The sequence below is a fragment of the Symphalangus syndactylus genome, chromosome 3 (assembly GCF_028878055.3).
Source record: "Symphalangus syndactylus isolate Jambi chromosome 3, NHGRI_mSymSyn1-v2.1_pri, whole genome shotgun sequence".
Lineage (NCBI taxonomy): Eukaryota > Metazoa > Chordata > Mammalia > Primates > Hylobatidae > Symphalangus > Symphalangus syndactylus.
The window spans coordinates 41,889,701-41,916,200 of record NC_072425.2 but is presented as its reverse complement, the minus strand read 5'-3'; the positions used below and the strand labels follow the sequence as shown (position 1 = coordinate 41,916,200).

The following is a 26,500-nucleotide window of genomic DNA, read 5'->3' as shown; positions in this document are numbered from 1 at the left end:
TACTAGCATAAAATAGACACATAGCCATTGAAACGAAGACAAACAAACCTAGAAATAAATGCATGTATTTACAGCCAACCTATTTTTGAGAAACGCACTAAGGAAACACATTGGGGAATGGTCAGTCTCTTCAATAAATGGTGCTGGGAAAACCGGCTATTCTACAGGCAGAAGAATGCAAGTACACTCCCTATCTCTCACCAAAAAGAAAAATCAACTCTAAATCCATTGAAGACTTAAAAAAAAAAGACCCACAACTATGAAACCCAAAACTATGAAACCGAAACTATGAAATTACTAGAAGAAAACAGAGAAAAAACTTCACAAACCTGGACTGAACAATGATTTTTTTTTGTAAGACCTCAAAACCACAGGCAAGAAAAGCAAAAATAGACAAATGGATTGCATCAAATTAAAAAGCTTCTGCAAGATAAATGAAACAATCAATAAAGTAGAAACAACCTACAGAAGTTGAAAACTATGTATCTTACAAGGGGTTAATATCCAAGATACGTAAGAAACTCAAACAACTTAATAACATAAAATGAAATAGTTTGATATAAACATGCGCAAAGTACCGAAAGAGACATTTCTTAATACATACAAATGGCAAACAGGTATATGAAAAAACTGCTCTTGGAAATCAAAATGGCAATGAGATATCATCTCACCACAGTTATAATGGCTATCATTAAAATGACAAAAACTACCAAATGCTGGTGAGAATGTGGATAAAGGGCACATTGTTGGTAGAAATGTAAACTCTGAATGATGTCACTCATTTGGGGAATCTAACACAAGGTGATCTCACAGAAGTGTGGAGTAGAATAATGTTTACCAGAGGCTGGGGAGAATAGCGAAAGGGAGATATGGGAGAAGCTGGTCAATAGGTACAAAGTTAGACATGAAAATAAGTTATGGTGTTCTATTACACAGTGGGGTGACTATAGCAAATAATAATGTATTATGTATTTCAAAGATAGTTAGAAGAAAATATTTGAATGTTGATGTGGTTTGGATCTGTGTCTCCAGTGAAGCTCATGTCGAATTATAATATTACCCCAGTGTTATAGGTGGGGTTTGGTGGGAGGTAACTGGATCATGGGAGTGGATTTCTCATGATAGTTTAGCACCACCCCCTTGGTGCTGGTCTCATGATAGTGAGTGAGTTCTCGTGAGATTTGGTTGTTTTAAAGTGTGTAGTGCCCACACCTCCACAACCTGTTGCTCCTGCTCTGGCCATGTGACATGCCTGCTCCCCCCTTTGCCTTCCACCGTGACTTCAAGTTTTCTGAGGACTACTCAGAATCCAAACAGATTCCAGTATCATGCTTTCTGTACAGCCTGCAGAACTGTGAGCCAATTAAACCTCTTTTCTCTATGAATTACCCAGTCTCAGGTATTTCTTTATAGCAACACAAGCATGGACTGATACAAATGTGATCACCACAAATAATAAATGTTTAAAGTAACAAACATGCTAATTACCCTGGTTTGATTATTATACAATATATACATGCATTGAAAACCCACAACTGTACCCCATACATATGTACAATTATTACATGTCAATTATAAATAAAACTTTTGGAAATGATACAAAGTATTATACTGTGTAAAATGTCTTGGAATGCATTTAATAAGGTGATTTCTACATTTATATACCCTTTTTATTGTCTTAAGTCTTTTGTGAAACAAAGAGGGAGATACATTGATGATACACGAATAGAAAGATAGATTAGTAAGTAGATATACAAATCATACATATAGACACATTATATATGCACATGCTACATAAATATGTGAAACACTGAGTCACTGAAATTATTACAAGCTTGAGGAATCTACAATTACATATATTGATTTTAAGGATGAAATTATAAGTCATGTTTCTGAGTTGATTACATATTGCAAACTCTTAGGAAATATATCTTGTTCAAGGACCACCTCCCCTAACCTTTACATTGTTATTATAGAAAAAATGAGTTAATGTATACAAATAACTGTATAATCTTTAAAACACTAAAAATGTGTGCATATATATATACATGCATTTATAAAGTAGAATATTTATGTTTGAAGACATGATTTCTAAGCTTAAAAACAACCACACAAACATTAATGTATGGTTATAGTGCTGATGCTGGATAGACATTAGCAATATCTAAAGATATTATATATATATTTATATGGCTGATATATAAATATATGGCTGATATATTTTGATATATTTCTATTAATCCTCATATTCTAGAGTAAACTTTTAGTCTTAACATCGGATATGTTGTAGGCAAAATTTTAAGAAAGGCTCCCAACAACCATTCCTTCGGAGTGTGGGTAGAATTTGTGAATAACAGGAGATAGCATTCCCATTATATGCTACCTTATGAAGTACAATTGATCCTTAAGTTAAATATATTATCTAGGTTCATTGAATCTAACCATTTGAGCCCTTTAGGAAACAAAGTTTTTCCTCAACTGATAGTGGTTAGGAAGGATGAAAAAAGATAAGACTGATTTAACTATGAGGACTCCATGAAATATTTCAGGTTTGAAGATGTAGGGGGCGGTATATGAGAAGGAATTTAGGCAGTTTCTAAGCAGAAAGCATCCCATAGCTGACAGCAAGGAAGAAAACAGAGATATCAGAACCACAGCCACAAGGAATTAAATTCCACCAGCTGAAACGTGCTTAGACACTGATTCTTTCTTTGAGTCTCCAGGTAAGACACAGTTCAGCTGACAATTTGATTTCAGTCTTGTGAGACCCTAAGCGGAGGACCTAGTTAAACCTGCCTAACCTTTTGAATTATAAAATTATGAGATAAAAAATGAGTATTGTTTTATGTCTTAAATTTGTAATAATTTGTTATGTAGCAATAGAAGACTGACACATGCTCGTTATAAAAATATCATTGGCTCTCTAACGTATTACTAGATCATACATATTTAATTAAGAATGATGATAAGAGATTAATTAAACAGATGATAATGCAGAAGGCAAGTATTGCTGGTTGCCCAGTCATTATTTAGATTTTAATGTATGATGACAGAGTAAATGCATTAGAGATTAATATTTCTATAAGCCACTATAGACTATAAAATGCTCAACAAAATATTATATAATTAGAAATTATACTTTGCTTATTAAACCATCACTTTTCAGGAAAACTTCAGTAGACATTCTCATTAAGTCAGATAGTGAAGTAATCAGATCATAGAAATCTAAATTATGGAAGGCTCCCATCCCAGCTCCAATGCCTCTATAATTTATCATTGTGTAAGATCAGTTAGAAACTTTGAGTCAAACTACTAATATTTTTGGAGCTTACCTCTTACAGTAGCTTATATTTAATAAAATTATTTCATAAGACAAAAAATAGTTAAGACATTTTAAAAAGAGCCAAATAAGAGCAACATGTTTAAATGCCTCTCTATATAGTACTAGTATTCATTTATTATTTTTTTTTTTATTTTTTTTTTTTTTGAGACAGAGTCTCGCTTTGTCGCCCAGGCTGGAGTGCAGTGGCGCAATCTCGGCTCACTGCAAGCTCCGCCTCCCGGGTTCACGCCATTCTCCTGCCTCAGCCTCTCCGAGTAGCTGAGACTACAGGCGCCCGCCACCACGCCCGGCTAATTTTTTTTGTATTTTTAGTAGAGACGGGGTTTCACCGTGGTCTCGATCTCCTGACCTCGTGATCCGCCCGCCTCGGCCTCCCAAAGTGCTGGGATTACAAGCGTGAGCCACCGCGCCCGGCGTATTCATTTATTAACGGGGTAAGATTGTGAGTTTAATAAAAATGTACCAACTCAGATATATCAATATGTTTGTAAGTTTAAAAAGCATATAGCTTTGTTTAAAATATTTTATATATGAACAAACAATACGTTTAAGATGAGAGAAAGACGTGTAAAGTTATGCAAATGATTTAACAAAAGTTACAGGAATGAAAGGGAATTTAGGATTACAGCTGATCCTCACAGATAAATGTTTAGACGTACCTTTTTTTCCATATCAGTCAATAAGTTACAACTACATGAAAAAAAAACAAATATTTTACTAAAGTGTAAAATCAATTGATTACTTTTAAAACTCCTAGCTAGATTTAGTCAGTAATAAGTGAAAGTAAATATTAATCTTAGAATTTTAGAGAATATAAAACACAAGTGTCTCCTTTTGTTTTGCCCCTTTAATTCCAAGTGCTCTTGGCTTCTTTATGATGTCACCGTTCAACATCACCAGTTTGAACTTACAATACTTAAGTCCTGGCAAGTCATAAGTGGGGAAAATGTTTCTCCCAAGATTGTAAGTCAAATTTTAGGTTTTAAAATAACTGAAATACTTGTTAGCTTTACATTTAACTTCTTTAGTATGAAGAGATGTTTATTATATTATTATTGTGCCATTCATAAGCAAAAAATAATGTGTTTAAGCAGACAAAGATTCCCAAGCAACATAATAGATTTTTTTGATTTAAGATACAGCTAGTGCATGCGTTTCAGTAAAATAGATACCTGGCTTTGAATAAGTCTTTTTTGTTTGTTTTTTTTTTTTTACTGTTAGTCTTACTTGATTTTTTATCACATTGCATTTTGAGTAATATAAAATAAAATAATTCATGATTTTCAGTCAGGGAACCACTTGGAAGTTTCTGTGAATAATTTTTGTGTATGTAATAGTGAGTGAGGAGTGTGACTGAATTTTAGAGGAGGCATTATATCACAGTGTTAACCTTTAGTAAAAAGTGGGGCAGCTCTATCCAAATGTGACCAACTGAATACTAATTGTATCCCTCTTGCAAAATATTGAGTATGTGAAAATACTATGCAATGTAAAGCAGATAATCCAGACATGAGAAGTAAGTTGTATGACAGTAGTTTACTTATGCTTAATTTATTCCTTGTCAAAATAAGGTAGGTAAAGAACACATTCCAATTCTATAAACATTTTTACAGAGGACATGCAACAAAGGTGAAGGAATGGAGTTTTGTAATATAAAGTATGGGTGGACCTTAATTTAGCAGTAGTGTTAAAGGAAAGATAAAACATGAATATTAAAAATAAAATAGGCTTTCCATAGATACTGGTGCCCGTTTTGTTATAAAACAATCATTAAAGTATAATTTTTGGTAAAGGTTTAAATGCATTTGTCATGATTACTTTAGAAGCTGAGTAACTTGATGCCTGCTATGCAATAATCTGTGTTCTGGCACCTAACATGGCTGAATTACACTATATTTTAATTACTTTCAAATATATAAGCACTGTAAAATATCGTTGGTATTATTGTTATCATAAGCATCAAATAGCTTTTGGAGAACTTGACCACAATGGTTAAAAACCTCTTTTTGGTCTTGTGGCTATTTTTTATGGTGTTATTCTAGTGTAATCCCAAAACATTCTTGTTTTTGTAGGAGGAAACTGATAGAATTCATAATCAAATGGCCTCACCATTAGCCAGAAAAGCACACATAAAACTTCTTAATAACAAATTAGCATATTTCTTTGGGTTCAAGTGACAGCTCCCAATTCACGTAACACACAAAATTTAAGATGCAGAAAATTAATTTTTGACTCCATTTGTCTTTTCACTGAATTCTTCTAAGAATGCCAGAGCCTTAGTTTTGGACTTAACATTTCTGTGCCTATGGCTATCAACTTGTATCTGATAAAGAAAATTTTTCTGTTCAAACTCAGTTTTTCCCTTCCCACTTACTCCTTCTCTAATACCTTTGTTCTATGCAAACCTCAACTATACCATTTAATAGTTTCATCTCTTCTGGCCTTGGCCTCAAATTCAGGTTGTGTTAGTCAACTCAGCCCATTTATAATGTTGAATAGAACTAAGATTTCTGAAACAAGTAGGAGAGGTTATCATAAAGATTTGGTGTGAGATAGGGTATCTAAATACCTGAATATTTAAAATTCCAATATTAGCTTCCTGATCTTATATCAAATGCATGTTTTACATTTTTCTCTCTATTGAGTAGCATTACTAAAGTCCTCTTTTACTATCCTGGTCTGGGGATTCACCTTGATGTAGAGAAGATTTTATAAATCTTGGCACCACTCACATTGTAGTCTAGAAGACTTTCTGTTGGAATAGAGGATTAGAAGGTGCTGGGGGTAGGGAAGATCCAGCATTCTGTCCATTGTAGGATGCATTATAATATGTTTAACAGTACCCCTGGTCTCTGCCAACTAGATGCCAGTATCATCACACACACATACACATAGACAATTGTGACAAGCAAAATGTCTTCAGACATTGCAAAATGTTCTCTGGGCCAGGAGTTCAAAATAAACCCATGCTAAGAAACACTACTTCAGAAAATGCTAGAGAAAGATAGAGAATCTTACTACACACAGAGCCATTCCTCAGCAAGACAATAATCCTGGGGCAGTTGACCTTGCCTTTACACAGAGACTCCTCTAGCAAATACAAGAAGAGCAGCTCAGGCTGCAGTCAGTTCCTAGAAAACTTTCTACCATGTCTTTTATGGTCTTCTTTTCCCTGCAGCTGATGCAGATTCCAAAAATCTAGTCTACTGGCAAGATATCTGGCAATATGCATACAAACAGGAGATCTATGGACAACTCACATGTAACTGGGGAGATAAATCATTTAAATCCTTTGACTTTGAATCAACAATATATTTTTAAAACCCATCTAAAGCAGAGATACAGTTACAGCCAAGAGGAAAGATGGGTGGATTTTGTATTTAGATTAAAATATAACCCAGACTAAAAGGAAAAATAATCAGAAAAACAAACTTGGTTAAATGTTTACCCTTGAAAAATATTTTTTATGGTGGTAGACTAGAAATAGATTTTTCTCTTAAGAAATAAAGTCACCCACGTCTCTTGCTTCTCTACTTTTTATTTCAGAAAACTTAATCCTGGTTTTCTTTTCAAAGTTGCAAATACATTATATTCTACATTGTTGACAATGGGAAACCTTCTTTACCTCAGAACACGCACAGTTACTGAAAATGATTTTGAAGCAATTGAATATATAAGCTTGAAGTGAAGGTGGAATTTTAGCTTCTACATTCCATTTAATCTTGGTAAATATGAGGCATTAATTACTGTGTTGCCTCATATATATCCAGATACTTTAATTTAAGCATTAGTCCTATTAAAAAACAACAACAACCTTTTGACTTAATAATCACATTTTTTCCCTCTTCTTAGGTTAAGTCATTAAATTAGATCTTATGGATTTAATTTAAAATTATGAAAATACATTTACATTCATATAAAAATATCTCAAAATAAAAATAGGGGATACACTAACAGTTTATTTTCAATAAGACAGTTTGTAAGTTTTTTTAATAAGAATGTCAAAAATTGAATGCAAATGCACCCTGACCTAGATAATTACTCGACTGTACCAGAGAGGAAAGGAAAGAGATGCTCTCACCAGCAGAGCCAGACTTAAAGAGTGGGAAAGTGCTATCAAATCCAAAAGATCAAATTGCTTTAATTGCTTATCACACACATTTGCATAGTGAGTAGGGGCAAGGGTATTTGGTTTATTGCTGCTTGGGTTCCTATAAATGAATCTTACTAAAAATGCAAGAGGTTAAAGTTTATTGAAGTGTCACTAACTCTAATCTCATAAACACTAAGAAATATATAGAAAACTTTGATCACACCAAAAAGATACATTATGACAGATTCCAGTCAATCCAACTTGCTTTTCTCCAACCAATGGCTGTTCAGTTACCACATAGAGTCCTGCTTATTTTTGAAGTGAATACAATAAAATTATATTGTGTACGTGATAGTATTTCTGGACATTTTCTTTCAATATAATATTCCTTTGTATTCATTAAAGTTTCCATATTGCACATATAAGTAATTTATTCCTTTCGATTGCTGAGAAGTATTCCATTACATTTATGTAGCACACTTAGTTTATCCATTCCTTTGTTGATGGACACTTGAGTTGCTTTTAGTTTGAGGTTATTGTGAATAAAATTGCTATGAACATTTTTGTCTAAGTCTTTCTGTGGACTTTTGTTTTCCTTCTTTTCTTTATTTCCTAGAAGAAAAGTTTTAATTCACTTATGCAGCATTTATATATATTTCAATAACTTGTTTCTGTATAATTTGCTTTTGTGTTATTTCAAGTTTTAATTAATTTTCCTAAATTTTTATCTTCTAATTTGATTGGTATATAGAAATATACTTAATTTAAACTGTTTATCATATAATCATTAAACAAGTATAACTCATTAAACTCTGTATCATATAAACTTATTACATTTGATTGGCAGCTTTGTTATTATTATAGATGTCACTGGATATCATATTTACCCAATTGTATCCTCTACAAATAAAGACAATTTTACTTTTTCCTTTTCAATCTTAGTGCTTTTATTGCTTTATGAAACAAAATAGGACCTGAATTTAAATGCTTAATAGATACAGTAGGTTGATCTTTGCCTTGTTTCTGATTTTTAAGGAAAGACAGTCAATATTCCTCCAATAAGTTTGATTTTAAAAATAGGCATTATCTAGATGTATTCTATCCATCTGTGGGCTATGTTCTCTATTGCTGGTTTTCTCAGAATTTTTAATTATGAATGCATATTACTTTCTTTCAAAAATTCTTCTGCATATACTGAAATGATCAGATGATTTTTCTTATTTATTTTGTCAATTGGAATGATTGCGTTAGTTGATTTTAGGTTAAACCAACCTCATATTCTAGAAAGTAAACCAGATGGTCATGATGTATTAGCAATTTTATATGTTTGTCAGTATGACTTTTTAAATTTTAAGAAATTATGGGTCTATAATAATGCAGGATATTCATCTGTAATATGCATTTTTAGTATTAACCTCAAAAGTATTTGGGTTATTTATATTAGCCTCAAAAATGAGTTGGAACATACTTACTCCTCCTCTACTTCTTTTCTTATACTATTTTCCTAGTTTCAATGGACAGATTTAAAACATTGATTTTAAACATTTTTATAATATAAAACACTAAAACTGTAAGGTATTCTCTATGAACTTTTAAGCAGTATTCTATCATTTTCATACATTATCTTATTGTCCAGTTGCTTCTTTTTAAATAGGCTTTCATTGTGATCTTTTTTGGACCACTGGTTCTTTAAAAGGAGCTGTTTGTTTTTCAAATATTTATATATTGTCTAGATAATTTTATTATTGATTTCAAATTCAATTGCTGGGTGATTAAATAATATGTCCTAGAAATTATAGAATAAATTAACAGATCACTCTGATGTACTATTTTGAAAATCTCAAGTTTAATAATGTTTCATGAACTTAAAATCTTTCCTCTTCGAGAGCATTTGGAATAATGTAGTTCATAATCATTGTTGGGCATCAACATTTCTTCTGTAGTATATAAATGTAATTTGACTGGATCTGAATTTAGAGATTCAGATATGATTGGGCAAGTAATTTTGGTGCATATACTCAGTTTAAGAAAATGATAGGCTGGATAACTTATTGGTGAAAACATATTAAATATTATTCAGCTAATATAAATTTTTTTTTTTTTTTTTTTTTTTTTTTTTTTGAGACGGAGTCTCGCTCTGTCGCCCAGGCTAGAGTGCAGTGGCGCAATCTCGGCTCACTGCAAGCTCCGCCTCCCGGGTTCACGCCATTCTCCTGCCTCAGCCTCTCCGAGTAGCTGGGACTACAGGCGCCCGCCACCGCGCCCGGCTAATTTTTTGTATTTTTAGTAGAGACGGGGTTTCACCGTGGTTATTCAGCTAATATAAATTTTTATAGCACGAAAAAATGTGCCACGTTTTATGCTGCTAGCTTCATTCTTTAGTCAAAGTATCAAGATACTGCTTTTCTATGCTTAAACCTTAAGTTTTACACACTGTCAAATAAACACCACGTGTGTGTTTGTGTATGAGCACAAAAGCCTCAAACTCACCCATGAACAACGATGGCTCTATGTCCAAAATATAATGAAACAATGTAAAATAATATTTCTCTAATAGATCTTAGGATTGGTCTCCATCACCAATGAATAAAAATTGATTGTAAAACACTCCTTCATGGGAACAAACATGTTAAGATAGTAATAAAACAAATGGGAACCTATAAATGAAAAACAATTTGCAGTATAGTTTCTTTGTCAGATTTTCTTTAAAAAGTAATGAAATTCCTTATGAATTTTTGTGGTCCACACTGACATATACACATGCACACACAAATTCACAGGTGCACACATAGGCCATTTAATAATTTGGAATTGGTGTAGTTTTTTGAGACTATTTTGAGGATATGCTTTTACTAAGCATAGAGTTTACAAAGTGATACCTTGTTTCAAATTCAATTAAAAGAGAATTTGGAGCATGAACTGGGAAAAATAATTCAACTGTGTTTTTGTAATTTTTTAAATGTATATTTTCAGATGTGCAATTTGCTTATACACACACACACACACAAACAAATTGCACATCTGAAAATATACACACATATGTCATACATGTATGTATATATAGTTTGTTTGACCGACCATTATTTAGTACTGTTGTAATTTGAAAACACATTTGCTCATCTCTATTATCCTGGAGACGAAGTAATCTTATATAACAAAAGATATCTGAGATTGTGAAATATTTCTCTAGTTGTTGGTTGCAGGTACTGGAGTATAATAATGACAATTTAAAACAGTGATTTTTTTTATAAATTAAGTAAAACCTTTCTTTTTTGTTTTCATAGCCAAAGAGTAAACTTTGGGCCATATGATAATTACATTCCAGGTAAGAAAGCATTCAATATTTATTGCAAAACACGTGTGCGTAATTTTATGGTAAGTATTATCCTCCATTCAAAGTGATAAAGCAAACATTGCCATGGAATAAAATTGATAATTAACTATTTCCCAAGGAACCTTTCTTACAGGCCCAGTGAACACCTTTTATATATATTTTGCTTTGTTTTGAATCCAAGGAAGTTTAAGTAAATATGTTCAGTATATGGAAGCCGGAAATAGTTACATGTTAGAATTCATACAATCAGGTAATCTTACAGTTGAAAAGCAATGTAGAAATTGGATAAATAACTTCTTGTTTATGTCAGGAATTTCTTCTACAACATTCCTGATAGATTATATCCAGCTTATAATTGGCCCCGTATTTCTTTACTAGACAAGGCAAAGGTATTTGATTTTGAAGAACTTCAAATATCAAGTATTTTCCCCTCAGATATTGAGCTTAAATATAATTTTTTCTGTATATTTTTCCCATTGTTCTTATTTTCTTTAGAAAACTCATAGAAAATGTCTATTATTTCCACACATTAATGCTGCATGTATCTAAATACAATGATGAAATCTCTCATTGGCCTCATTGGTAACTTAAATAACTTTAATTATTTGTATTATAGTTTCCAGATTACTTCACCTACCCAGTCACCATTCTGTAGGCTTTTTGTCATTTTCCTTTACAAAATATGTCACCTATAACAATACCATTCTTGGGTGTATAGTATTTACCCCCTTTTTTTTTTGAAATGGAGTCTTGCTCTGTTGCTGAAGCTGGAGTGCAGTGGCATGATCTCGGCTCACTGCAAGCTCTGCCTCCTGCGTTCACGCCATTCTCCTGCCTCAGCCTCCTGAGTAGCTGAGACTACAGGCACCCACCACCACACCCGGCTAATTTTTTGTGTTTTTAGTAGAGATGGGGTTTCACTGTGTTAGCCAGGATGGTCTCGATCTCCTGACCTCATGATCAGCCCGCCTTGGCTTCCCAAAGTGCTGGGATTACAGGCGTGAGCCACCGTGCCTGGCTGCATTTACTCTTGTAGCTTGGAAAGTTATTACTAACTAAGGTGATCTTAAGTCTTAGCACTTAGATTAGATCATGTATTTACTGAATGTTTATGCTGGCATTGTGCTAAGTACTATGGGAGCTACGGAAGTAGTTAACTTATTTTCTGTTATTAATAAAATTGTATACTAACCAAAAGCATAAAGCAAAAACCTAGACTGGAAGAGATAGATTTAAAAGGAAGCTGTAAAACTGAATCTTTCCATTTATATTATAGTTATGCTAGTTTTGCAATGACTACTTTATATAGTTATCTGTAAAACTGCTCAAAATAGAAAAATCAATTTTTATTTTCTTATATTAATAACAGAAAATTGCAAACATTACCAAATAAATAATTTGAATCACTCGTTTATTCATTTACATGATATACGTTGCACATAATGCCATTTCAGCTCTGACGGAATTCCATTCACTCCAAAATGTGTTTTTTGTCTCCCTTATTTTAGTCAGTGAATTAAGCAAACAATCATGGAATCAGCAACACTTTGCCCTGTTATTTCCCAAACCACAACGGCCAGGAACAAAAAGGAGATCAAAACCTTCTCAAATACGGGACAATACAGTTCCTGTAAGCATTGGAAAGATTTTATAATTTTCAGTAATAAGTAATAACTTAGTAATAATTATAACCACAATAAGTAATTATAATTAGTCTTAAGTAATCACTAAGTAGTAAGCTTGTGAAATCATGTATAGTTGTATGTGTTATAGATCAAAGCTGACCAACAAGTTTCTGCAATGATGGGAATATTTATCTCTGTAGTTCAATGAGGCTATTAAATACTTGAAATGAGGCTAGTGCAACTAAGGAATTGAATTTTACATTTAAATTACATTGAATTAAAATAAATTCACATGTGGCTATGAAATGCCCTATTGAACAGCACAGTTAGAGATAATTCAAAGCCTACCACTTAAAGATATGTTTTATTTGCATTTTACTGTATACAGTTGCCCTGTTTATTTCATATTAACTATTTTTTTCAGTAACCACACATTATAAAAATTGTTTCCAAGATGCACAAAATTATGGAGTTCCTGATGTTAGAGTTAGTGTAAACATTCAGGAAATGTTCTATAGCTGGAGAAACCCCTCATTTGAGTCATGGGATTACATTGTATCTTTAATGCTTCCTCAGTTCTATAATATAGAATTCAGGAGTCAGAGTATTGGAAAATAAACATTTTTCAATGTTTCTGGAGTCAGAAAATTTCACAAAATAAATGTATCATTAACTTGTTTAGTTTTAAAAATGTAACCCATTAATAGTAAACAAAGTTCTTTTTTTCTTGCTGAATTTATTTTTCCATTTTTGTTAATATTTGTACAGAGATTAGCTATTTTTGCCATTCAGTTTTGTACATATTTAATTAGAAGTTGAAAACAAAATGCATAATGTCTCTCAAATTAACATTCTCTGTTACAGATTTCATTATTTCAGTTACCAATCTGATGGTACTCAATTTGTATCTGCCAAGCAATAGGAGTTTCAGGCTTTTATCTTTAACCATGAGTAGCATTCTAAATTCCAGAGACTCTGAAAATGAAGATAGACTAAGATATGCCTCAACCTGAACTATTAGATATTAGAGAATAGCTTTTGATTTACCTAGAAATAGAAGGTGGGCAAGATATTCCAAGAATTCTTAAGAACATAGAGTTAAAAAAGTCTCTTATGATTGTGAAGATATGCCATGAGTCTATCAATTTGAATCTAAAATCCTGAGGGAACTATGAAGATCCTATAAACTGAAAGTAACCTCCAAATGAGGCATGATTATTCGCTAGTTAAAAAAAAACATGAAAATAAAAAAGCAAAACAAAGGATGAAATCTCAAACTTCCCCATTTTTTAACAAAAGCTAAAATCTTTGTGGTTGAAGTTAAAATATATTTGGGATATACTAATAAAAACTGTGTTATTCGCCCACAAGTTGTTCATCATTATTGTAACCATCTTTCAGATAATGGATGAAGAACAATTAAGAGGAGATCATAGACAACCATTATGGATGTACCGTTCTTTAATGAGAATTTCTGAAAGACCATCCGTTTATTTAGCTGCCAGGAGGCAGCCTCTCAAACCAACTCATACTGTCAAGGTGGATTCTAAAGCAACAGGTAGAGATAACTTACTGTTTTTATATTATCTCTGTAATTTTCTGATTAGGTTTCTATTAGAATTTTATCAAGTTTGGATTTTCTCATTTTAAGAAATATTTGAATATTTATCCCCAGAGATTGGTAAGAAAGGTGAAGACAAGACAACACAGAAGGACACAACAGATTCAGAATCAGAATTAAAACAAGGAAAAAAAGATTCAAAGAAAGGCAAGGATGTAGAGAAAGGAAAAGATGAAAAGCTAGGTGCAAAGAAAGATAGCAAAAAAGGTAAAAAGGATGCAGAGAAGGGCAAAGACTCAGCTACAGAATCTGAAGATGAAAAAGGAGGTGCAAAGAAAGATGACAAAAAAGATAAAAAGCATTCAAAGAAAGGCAAAGACTCAGCAACAGAATCTGAAGATGAAAAAGGAGGTACAGAGAAAGATAGCAAAAAAGGTAAAAAGGATTCAAAGAAGGGCAAGGATTCAGGCATAGAATTACAAGCTGTAAAAGTAGATGAAAAGAAGGATGAGGATGGAAAAAAAGATGCAAACAAAGGTGATCAATTGAAGGATGCCAAGAAGGATGCCAAGAAAGATGCAAAGGAGATTAAAAAAGGCAAGAAAGATAAGAAGAAGCCCAGTAGTACAGACAGTGACTCAAAGGATGATGTCAAGAAAGAGTCTAAGAAGGATGCCAAGAAAGATGCCAAGAAAGATGCCAAGAAAGATGCCAAGAAAGATACTGAGAAAGAATCTGCTGATTCAAAGAAGGATGAAAAGAAAAATGCTAAGAAGGATGCAAAGAAGGATGAAAAGAAGGAAGCAAAGAAGAAGGGCAAGTAGGCCTTGGATAAGAATTCGAACCGAAAGAATAATTCAAAAGCATATTGGATGAAACAATAGTGGTAGTCTGCAACTGAATTTGTGAGAAAAAAAGAGGGCGCAAAGAATTAAATAATTTTTAAAGGTGGTAAAGAAGGATACAAAGGAGAACTCAGAAGAGATTTATAAAAATACATAAGAAAGATGTTAAGAAAAATTAAGGGGGGATCCATTGAAAGACTTGAATAATACATATACTTAAATTTGGAGATATGAAGGATTCAATGAATGATCTCTAGAAAGATTTAAAGAAGAATATTCAGATAATGATGTTGAAGATAATGACACTAAATCTATGGACACACATACACACACACAGACAGTTTAATGAAGGCTTAAAAAAAATCCAAGGAGACAGATGTTGTATCTATAGATTTAAAATAAGCTCAAGCTGCATCCACAGATACAAAGAAATATAGGAGCCATGAAATGAAGTTAAACACCTTGTAGAAAGCCTACTTTCAAGTAAATATAGCATTCCTTTAGAAGAAAAAAAAAAAGTAAAAGAAAAGAAAAAAATGTATTACCGCCTGATGAGCCTACATCTTTCTTTCTGAAGTTTAAACAACCACAATCATGTTTATGGTTGTTGGATGTCACACTTCCAATCCAAAAGAAGCACACTTGGTAAGTCAGTTTTGTTTTGTTTATTTATTTATTTACTTATTTATTTATTTATTTATTGAGATGGCATCTCTCTCTGTCACCCAGGCTGGAGGGCAGTGGCGCAATCTCAGCTCACTGCAAGCTCCCCCTCCCAGGTTCACGCCATCCTCCTTCCTCAGCCTCCCGAGTAGCTGGACTACAGGCGCCCGCCACCATGCCCGGCTAATTTTTTTGTATTTTTAGTAGAGACGGGGTTTCACCGTGTTAGCCAGGATGGTCTCAATCTCCTGACCTCATGATCCGCCCATCTCGGCCTCCCAAAGTGCTGGGATAACAGGCGTGAGCCACCGCTCCTGGCCAGTTTTGTTTTATTTTAAGCCAGATTGAATTAATTCTTCTTTTTCGTTTTTGTGGGTACATAGTAGATGTAATTATAATTGAACCAAATTATAATTAGATAGGAGGAATAAGTTCAAAAGATCTATTATATAGCATGGTAACTATAGTTAATGACAATATATTGTATTATTGAAAAATGCTAAGAGAATGAACATTGTGCTCTCATCGCATAAATGATAATCATGTGAGGTGATGCTTATGTCAATTAGGAAGATTTCAGGATCCCACAATGTATACATGCTTCATAACATCATATTGTACACGATAAATATGCTTTTACTGATCAAATTAAGTAAATTTAAAATAATAATCAAACCAATGTAAAGGTTCAAATTGACACCGTTCTTATATTATCTCTGTAATTTTCTGAGCATATTTCTTTTAGAATTTTATGAAGTTTGGACTTTCTCATTTTAAGAAATATTCAAAGAACATGGAGAGACAACCAAATAAATGAAGCTTTAAAAAGTGTCCATGGAAAGGTTAAGGAAGTCTCTCATTAGGGAGAGGTTTCTAGCTTATGATAGATTATATTATTACCAATTAAGCATCCAAAGTTTTAAAATGGAAATCAATTTACTGTGATTGAAAGAAGGATGAAAATCAAAATAGTTTATTACCGACAAGAACAAATTTAAATGAGGCATATGAAAGAGCTACTTGATAAATGGCTAAATACTTCACAAAACTAAATTCACCAGAATTTAACAGAGTGTAACAGAGTAAGAATATATACATACTATTTATTTAGATGTGGAAACAATTAACTTACTGTCTTTAAAACTATATTAAACTCTATTGTGACCCATAAGTCCTATTGATTTGAGGAAAAAATAAAAAGCAATATTGAGCAAAACACAATATCCTTGAACTTCTCAATTAAATGACCATTTATTTCTGATTTAACATTTTCTTAAATAAACTCAATGTTGCTGCAGAACTTGTTAAATGATTTTCATTTTTTATTCTTCCTGACACAAACTTTGGATGCAACGTAAAGCTTCTCTGGGACATTAAAGGAAGGGTCTCCCATTCTATGTGATCCTAAGAGCTAGCTTCCAAGGAATGGTAAGGAATAATTGTTTTTCTTTAACATTCAACATTGGGTCCTGTCCCTCCTGCATCAACTACTAAGAGTCAGTGGTTATTGTAACTCATGATCTGCCAGGTGATCTCACCTTGTTTGCCTGGGTCAGCTGTAATGGCAGAGGGAGTCAAATCCTGGCCCTTTGTTCTCCTCCCACTCCCTCTAGGAACCTGCTCATCATCTTCCTCTGCTTATAGTAAAATTATGTGTTGAGATTGCTAAACTTTTCTGGAAATGTTACCATGTCTCTGAGGATTTAGGAAATCATTTCAAATCCTCTTTTTCCTCTATAAAAAGGCCCTTAAGATTACTTTCACCAATAGGATTCAAAAGTCAGGTTTTAGATTGAAATGTAATGTAAAATGACAGAAAAATTGAGCTTCTACCTTTAATATCCTACTGAGGTGCACCATCACCAAGAACTTTCATGTAGTTAAATTTAATAGCAGTGTCCTTTTATTCTAGTACCCCTTCATTTATGTCTATGTTGTTTGCTCAGTTATTCCAATAAAAAATAAAAATGAAAAAAATGGCTTTACATACCATTCTTATGCTGTTGAATCTTATATTTAAACCTAGTATTTACTTATTTACTCGGCTCCATATTCCCATATCCAAATGCTTAATTCAGGCATCTAGTTGACTAGCTTCCAGGTATCTCAAAATTAACAAATCCCAAAAAGAACTGTTGACATCCCTCCACCAATGCCTCTTTCTCCCCAAGTTCTAGCCAACCCATTAAATGACACTGGTATCCAGTCTGTAGCTTAATCCAAAATCAGTGAGTCATCCCTAATTACTCTTTTTTCTTCACCCTGCCTACTAGTAGTAAGTCCTATCCTGTCTACCTACAAAATACTCGAATTGGTATAATTCATTACATTTCTACCACTTCTGTACACTAAAAGTCCAATCAACCATTATCTCTGACTTGAAAACTCCAAAGCCCTCTAAGTGCAGGGGAAGCCCCTGCTTCATGTCTCCCCAAAACTCCATATCCCATTCTCCATATAGAAACCCTCATGTTTCTCCCTTGGTCAAAGCTTTCTAGTGTACTGATGCGACACTTACCATCAACTTTTCTTTTGCTCTGGCTTATAAATCCATTAATGATCTGTGTGCTGATGATTTCTCTGCCCTCATGTGACAACACTATTCCTTTTGTCTATCATGCACTTGTTGGATTGGATTTTTTAAAATATTTTACCACATGTAACCTTACAATATTAAGCCTTTACACCTGTTCCTTCTCCATAGAATGCAATTCTCCTAGAACATCACATTGTTGACTCCTTCAAAATAGTCATTCTCAGCTTACATTTTACATTTCCAGATATTTTTCATAGACTAATTTATTTTTTGACAGTGTCTGTCTCTGTTGCCCAGGCTGAGGTACAATGGTGTGATCACAGCTCACTGCAGCCTCAACCTCCCCAGGCTCAGATGATTCTCCCACCTCAGCCTCCCCAGTAGCTGGGACTACAAGAGCTCTTCACCACATCCAGGTAATTTTTGTATTTTGTAGAGATGGAGTTTTGCCATGTTGCCCAGGCTGGTCTCCAACTCCTGGGATCAAGCAATCCACCCGCCTCAGCCTCCCCAAGTGCTTGGATTACAGGAATGGTGCTATCAAAGACTAGTGTTAATAATTACATCGTGGAGAATGGGGTAACCACCCTTCAAACATTTATCCTTTGTGTTAAAAACAATACAAATATACTCTTATAGTTATTTTTAAATGTACAATTAAGTTATTATTGACTATAGTCACTCCAATGTGCTATCAAATGGTAGGTCTTATTCATTTTTTTCTAATTTTTGTGCGTTAATGATTCTCATCTCTCCTTCAGTTCCCCGCTACCTTTTCCAGACTTTGATAACCATCCTTTTACCCTCTACCTCCATGAGTTTGTTTTAATTTTTAGATACAACAAATGAGAGAGAACATGCAATGTTTATCCACATCTTTGCCAACACTTGTATCTTTGTGATAATAGCCAATTTTTATATATATATATCACTTATATATACAAACATACATATATGTACACACATACATATATGTACACACATACATATATGTATATACACACATACGTATATGTATTATATACACACATACATATATGTGTACACATTGAATTTTACATGTATGTGCTATATTGACATATATACATGTCAATATAGCAAAAATAGAAAATTTAAAATAAACTATATCATTTTTGATGGCATCAAAATATGCAATAATTTTATTATCACTAATTGATTCAAACTTATTTTCATGAGAAATCAATACAATCAATCTTAAACAAGAATTACTGAAAAAGTACATAGAAGTTGTCATATACCAAGTTAATTATGCACCAAGTGAAAAGTCTTATACCAAATTACAATCAAGAAAATGCTTGTAAAAGCAGTGGCAAAATTCAATATTATTGCATAATTATAATCATGTTCAAGTTATCTCACAAATGCTTAATCTGCAAAATCTTTTTTAAGTTAAAATAACAGCAGCGCAAAAATGACTATTATTTATTTACTACTATTTGCTAAACACTTTCCTCGTATTATCACTTAATCCTCACAACAATCCTAATATATCTCCATTTAATTGAAGCTCAGAAAGGTTAAGTAACAGTAAATTTGCACAGATAATGCAAAACCAGAATTTGAGTCTGAATGAATCTCATATGACACCAACATTTAGACTGTGGTTATGTGGTGTAATTGTGGATTTGGGAGAATTTTTATTTAGCACCACAGGATCGGTTTCTTCATATCCTATGTATCTTTATTTGCAAAAATGTATAGTTGTGTTAAAATTACATAAAATTATATTATTTATTTAAAGATCTACTGCAGAATTTAAGAAGGCAGTTGTTCTATTCACAATTGCTCACCATCAGCCTCCCCTGCTACTACTGTTCCTACTCTCTATATCCTTTGTGTCTGCTCAGTAAGTATTGCACATTGCTTTGTAATTTACATTAGTTGTATTTGCAGGAATGTGCTGTATTGAACAAATATGGAAGTTAAAAATATGCATAAGAATCCTAGATCATCCATTATGTAATAATAAAAAGGGATTAAGAAGCAGGACTTAAAACATTAAAGTCAAAGAAAAATGGAAGAATACTAGTGTACACCTAAGAATATTGATTCTAGAAACCATTAGAAAAAATAACAACTAGATATAAGATTATCTGATAATGATTACTAATGTTCTCTAACCCCTCCAACATAAGGACTACCTTGGTATATATGCATTGAGAGAGTGACAGTTAACATCGAAACAGTACATGCATTCATATACACACATACAAATAAAAGGCTGTGTTTGGCCGGGCGCGGTGGCTCACGCTTGTAATCCCAGCACTTTGGGAGGCCGAGGCGGGCGGATCACGAGGTCAGGAGATCGAGACCACGGTGAAACCCCGTCTCTACTAAAAATACAAAAAATTAGCCGGGCGCGGTGGCGGGCGCCTGTAGTCCCAGCTACTCGGAGAGGCTGAGGCAGGAGAATGGCGTGAACCCGGGAGGCGGAGCTTGCAGTGAGCCGAGATCGCGCCACTGCACTCTAGCCTGGGCGATAGAGCGAGACTCCGTCTCAAAAAAAAAAAAAAAAAAAAAAAAAAAAAAAAAAAAAAAAAAAAAGGCTGTGTTTTTATTATTTTATTTATTATTTTTGCACCAAGAGGACAATATGCATTGTTCTCCATTCTTTTCTTTTGTGAATTTGTAAGCTGTTTGAGGATTTTTTCCCCCTTTGGTTTGCTTAACTTTTCGTATAACTTTAAAACAAGTTTTTCAAGTACTAGGGGACATGAAATAGTTATACCTCATAAAAAAATATTTTGTATCTAACATTGACACATAGCTTTGATGGTTAAGTAACTTACTGAATTTTGGTGCTTTAGGTTGAGGAACTTAAGCTATTTCTATAGAAAAGGTGACAGTCATTCTGTAATGGTACTTGAAACCTGATAAAACCACAAGAGTGACAAAAATGGGGTCCAAGTGAAACTAACCGATTTTGAAAAACGGGGGAGGGAGGGATGGCTAAGAGGATAAGGCATCATTAATACAATTCCAAAAGAGCTCAATTTTGCAAGAGATGGCAAAATCCAAAACCATTGCTCGGTGGGTTTATACAGTAAAGTTTTCTAAAGTTTATTTATGAAGTAAACAGAAAAGTTTGCCTCCAGAAAAAAAGGTATTAGTCTAAGGGTCATAAACATCCTAAACTTATATGCAAGTATAGCTATTTGCATTATTTTTTATACAAAGTTTGGCCTCTTTAACAAGTGAGAGTCCAGGACAAATATGAAAGGAATTTTGAAAATTATATTATTCCAATTCTCTTTGCAACATATATTTTTGTCAAATCACAAAGTAGTAACTTGCTAATACTTAGATCATTCCTTTTTTTTTTTTTTTTTTTTTTTTTTTTTTTTGATCGAGTCTCGCTCCCTCTGTTGCCCTGAGATCATGCCCTGGCTGGAGTGCAGTGGCATGATCTCAATGATCTCAGGCTTACTGCAACTTCCACCTTCAGGTTCAAGTGATTCTCCTGCCTCAGCCTCTCTGGTAGCTGGGATTATAGGTATGCATCACCACATCCAGCTAATTTGTATTTGTTTTGTTTTAGTAGAGATGTGGTTTCACAATGTTGGCCAGGCTGGTCTCAAACCTCTGCCCTCAAGTTATCTGCCCACCTCGGCCTCCCAAAGTGCTGGGATTAAAGGCATGAGCCACCATGCCCTGCCGTTAATGCAGGCAAATATATGAGGCAAATATATACAGCCCCTGGTCTCCTTTCAGTCATTTAGTATTTTTATATCATGTTCCTTCAGGTCTATTTTTTTAACCATTGGATAATACCTCATTAGTAAAGATACCAGATGAAATAATTCTGGTGTTTTCAACATATTGAATATGGGCTCTGAAGACACCCAATAATTTTTAAGTGAGCACAGTTCCATTTTAAGCCTTCTATACAGTTTATGATAGTCTTTATAGTTTTTATTTTTTAAATGATTCAAATGTAAGTTCTTCCCTTAGCCTAATCTGAGCCCTAATCCATAATAAAATGAAATTGCTTGTGTAAATAAAGTGAAATATGAATAAAAGTATTGTGGAAAGTATCCAGTGATAATATCTAAATAATGATTCAGTTTTCTTATCAGGCTAAACTATTAGGCAAACATATAAATAGAAACCTACTCCAGGTGTTAAATATGTTCAATAATCAATTTTATAGTTATTAATAAGTTATATATGGTAATTTTTTATAGTTTCTCAGTTATTGGATGCAAAACAAAATAGCTGCCATAATCATCATATTTGCAGTTTTATGATAGGCAAAATCAAAGATTTTCAAGGTCTGTACAGAGAGGATATGTGAGTAACAAATCATATTATAGTTTAGTTTGGCATTGGGATAAAAATGTTAAATTTATAAAAATCCATAAACCTCAAAAGTGCATTTCTGTTGATTGGAAAAAAAAGGTAAGGGTATGATTTTGTTGACAGCAAGATTAAGAACCACAAATACACTTAAAAACTAATTATATATAAATGTATATTATAAATATATAACTGTAATTTATATATTTATAAAATATAAAATATATTATAAATATATATCATAAATATATAAAATATATATAATGAATATATAATATATATTATATATAATGAATATATAATATATATTATATATAATGAATATATAATATATATTATATATAATGAATATATAATATATATTATATATAATATATAATATATATTATATATAATGAATATATAATATATATTATATATTATATATAATATATAATATATATTATGAAATATATTATATATTATGAATATATAATATATATTATGAATATATTATATATTATGAATATATAATATATATTATGAATATATAATATATAATATATAGTAATTATATAATATATATTATGAATATATAATATATAATATATTAAATTTAATATTATTTAATATATTTAATACAATTTAATGTATTTACTATATATTTAATATATAAACATATATTATATATAAAGATATATTATATATAATATATATTTAATATATAAGATATATAATATATATTTAATATATAAGCATATCTTTATATATAATATATATATAAAATAAGACTCCTTCAGCCAATTTTAACATAAATCACCTTTAAGTTATTTCTCTTGAGTGTTTCTTACACTCTCTACTTGACCAGCACTCCACCTTTCAGAGTAGCTCGTTTTTGTCTATGACTAATATTGCCTTTTAGAAAATGTCTTTCTTACATCTAGTTATAAACTCTGCCAATGTATCATCTAACCTTCTAATTTCATATCTTGTTTTGTCCCAAAAATACCAATATCTATTCCACTATTCCACTCTCAATACCTCTGTAACCAGATAAGATGGAAAGACAGAAACTAATCTCAACTTCTAATTCCCATTAAGGCTCAGCTCTGGAAATTACATATATACCTAACTTTATATATATAATATGTAATTATATATACATACATATGTGTATATATGTATCAATTATCTATCTATATGGATTTTTATAATTGGTAATTCATAGTATCAATTATCTATCTATATAGATTTAGATAGATAATTGATATTATCTATATCTACATATACACATATATGTCTCAGATATAGGTATAGACATAGAATTTTTCCATCTGGTATATTTAAAGATTAGTTATTTTCTAATGATTAAAAAACAGACTGGATGGAGCATAATGTATATCAGATATAAGGAACAACTTAAATAAGAGCTGATAAATTATTGGGTAAACAGAGTGGCCTAAATAAGATTGAGGGAAAGCAGCAGTCACTGGCCACAGAGGTTCAGCACAATGGTCAAGGAATAAGCTGTGGGACAGCTTTTCTCTCTAGCACATTGCCATAGAAGATCTATGCCTGCTGCTCCTTCTAGACAGAAAAATAAGACAGGATTTTAATTAATTATAATTTCAATAGTTGTCATATGTATATGTGTGTCCACAAGCCATTTATCCCATCTGTATTCTGTTTTCTGCTGTTTACCACTACTAAGGCATTTTATATTCTAGTATAGGATTTTTTGTGAGGGGAGCCACTATTTTTTAATCTCTATCAGTTACCTATTAATTTCAGGTTGTTGTTGTACCTGGTCATTAATCATTGTTTATAAAAAGAGACAATAAAGGAAAATTAAAATTTCATATGGATTGATTCAGTTGATTTACAAGGAAAGACAACTTCCTCTTAGGAAGAGATATTTTATCTTAGGTAAAGTAACTTAATGGCATAAGGGATGGCTGAACATGAAAGATGAGGCCCCAGTGCATAGCACATATGGAACTTTATGTTACAAAAAAATAATTTATCTACATAAGAGATAAGCTCTTTGTTTTTGAAAGGGAAGAAAAATAGCTGGCATTTCTTGCTGGAGAAAGTTATCACAAGTGGAAAGGTTACCCTAGAAATAAAAGATATAAGAAAACTGAAATTTACCTTTATGTGTAATAGCCATCTAATTTTAGAACAATGATGTTTAATATTTAATTAAAAGGGTTTTTTTTTCATGTTGTTTTCATCTGCTGTCCCATATCTGCAATAAAAGTCATTTGAGTAAGTGGCTTTGCTTTGATGATACTTAAGGAGAAGAAATGGAAAATTAATTGGGCTAAGCATGATAGTAAAGAGGAGAATGGGATTTCAAAAGGGGATTTAAGGTGGGTGGCATTTGTGAAGAAAGCTTAAAAATGAAAATTATTAGAATATGTCCTAGTAACGCCCAACTTTCCCTAAACTGAAAAAATATTACAAAGTTGGAAAATATTAAAGTTCATTATAGTTTAAATTTTCCTATTTAAACAAAGTAAAGGGCATCTACAGAATGTTGAAAGTTTGAAACTTTATGGAATTATTTATTTCATAAAGGGCTCTCTAACTTGTACACAAATTAGAGTTTTAGTTAATTGCTCCTAATTTGGTTTACTGAATAAATTGATCTGAAATAAATTACGCTTCGCTTTTCAATTATGTTTAGCAAGTTTCATTCATCTCTTCAGAAAATTCTGTTTCATCTCCTCCATTTATACAAACCTACATGTTAACATATTCACAATATGTATTTTCCTAAACCCAGGACAAAGAATATCAGTTTGGCCCTCTGTAACTTTTCCTAGATATAGTTGGTAACTTTTTCTTAGAATGTATGCATTAGGGGTAGATTGGTTTGCTAGGACTGCCATGACAACAAACCACAGACGGGGTAGCTTAAATAGTAAGCTATTTTCTCACTGTTCTGGAAGGCTAAAAGTCCAAAATCAAGGTATTAGCAGGGTTGATTTCTTCTCAAGCCTCTCTCCTTGGCCTCTATATGGCTATGTTTTCCCTTTGTCTTCACATGGTCTTTGCTCTGTGTGGATCTGTGTTCTAATTTCTTGTAAGACCAGTCATGTTGCATTAGGGTCCATCTTAATGACCTCGTTTAACCTTAATTACTTCTTTAAAGGCCTTGTCTACCCAGTCACATTCTGTGGCGCTGGAAGTTAAGACTTCAACATGTAAATTTCAGGGGAGACAATTTATCCCATAAGGAAGGTATATGAGATCAGCTTTTTAGTTTTAATCACTCAGAAACCTAAGGTTCTGAAAGAGTATCTTCAGTTAAGGAATTTGTACTCATTTTTTGGTAGAAACTCTGATTTGTTTAAACAAAGAAGAGAACTTTGTGACATAATTGAAGTCCATGTATTTTCAAAACTTCAGCATTTGGTAGATGCCCTTTAATTTACCACTGCCTCTGGGAGAAGCTTTAGCATCTCATTTGACTCTGATTTGATTGTGTTCCAGGACTACCATGAAGATGGCTTGGCCATTATACCACACTGGAAAAGTGAAACATCTCATTCAGTTGGTGATCTTCCTGTCATGAAAGTTGCTTGACAGTTCTAATTGTGAATTGAACACATTAAACACCTGGTGAAATTATCAATTAAAAACATCTACTCACCATAGTTATTTGTGTCTAAGTTTCTGTGAGTTATGACCTACCTCACAACCATCTACCCATGGTTGTCAATGGCATTGGTTTTGCTAAATTATTAAAACAATCTTTGTTAAAATTACTTAATTTCCCTATCGTTCTACCTGGACCTGGTCCTCAGTTCAATGTGGAAGGTATGGAAGAAATCTGTTCTTCTTTACCACACAGTTTTTTTGTCAGAACTAGTAGGTTCTGTCATTATAAAGCTGGGTTAAAGTGCATACACACTCAGGCTTGCTCAAAGTTTGCAGTCATATGTATGACATTATTCCCTGATTTCAACACTTTTCATTTTACGTTTTTCTATTTTTGTAATTTGGGGTTGTTTTTAGATAGATTTGAAATTTTTTCACTTACTGTAAGCTACCATTCCCAGAATTCCCTCTTTAAAAGATTGAGTTCTGCTTGGATTATCTAAAGATCTAAAAACACTAGAATTTAGGCCCCTAGTTTCTAGTTTTTCCCACTATATCATCTCTCTCCTTGTCAGTTTGTAGTTTAGCAAATAAATTT

General features: G+C 32.6%; 1 protein-coding gene across 3 annotated transcripts; it reads left to right on the top strand.

The window, feature by feature from the left end:
- The first annotated feature begins 4,234 nt into the window (after nucleotides 1-4,234).
- CYLC2 (cylicin 2) lies at nucleotides 4,235-25,958 on the top strand. Of its 3 annotated transcripts, XM_055269945.2 has the most exons (8): nucleotides 4,235-4,306; nucleotides 10,721-10,761; nucleotides 12,279-12,400; nucleotides 13,797-13,953; nucleotides 14,071-15,446; nucleotides 16,825-16,892; nucleotides 19,763-19,867; nucleotides 25,795-25,958. In XM_055269945.2, the coding sequence occupies exons 1-5, from the start codon at nucleotides 4,290-4,292 to the stop codon at nucleotides 14,778-14,780; spliced, it is 1,047 nt and encodes a 348-aa protein (XP_055125920.1). In that variant the 5' UTR covers nucleotides 4,235-4,289; the 3' UTR covers nucleotides 14,781-15,446; nucleotides 16,825-16,892; nucleotides 19,763-19,867; nucleotides 25,795-25,958. The 3 variants fall into 3 exon arrangements, with proteins under 3 accessions (XP_055125920.1, XP_055125917.1, XP_055125918.1); XM_055269942.2 differs by lacking the exon at nucleotides 16,825-16,892; XM_055269943.2 differs by lacking the exons at nucleotides 16,825-16,892; nucleotides 25,795-25,958 and adding an exon at nucleotides 21,373-21,394.
- Nucleotides 25,959-26,500: the final 542 nt, after the last annotated feature.

Excerpts from the sequence above, each read along its gene's own strand:
- CYLC2 (XM_055269942.2), top strand. Across the intron at positions 12,401-13,796 it reads TACGGGACAATACAGTTCCT|ATAATGGATGAAGAACAATT; the intron begins GTAAGCATTGGA and ends ACCATCTTTCAG. Across the intron at positions 13,954-14,070 it reads GGTGGATTCTAAAGCAACAG|AGATTGGTAAGAAAGGTGAA; the intron begins GTAGAGATAACT and ends ATTTATCCCCAG.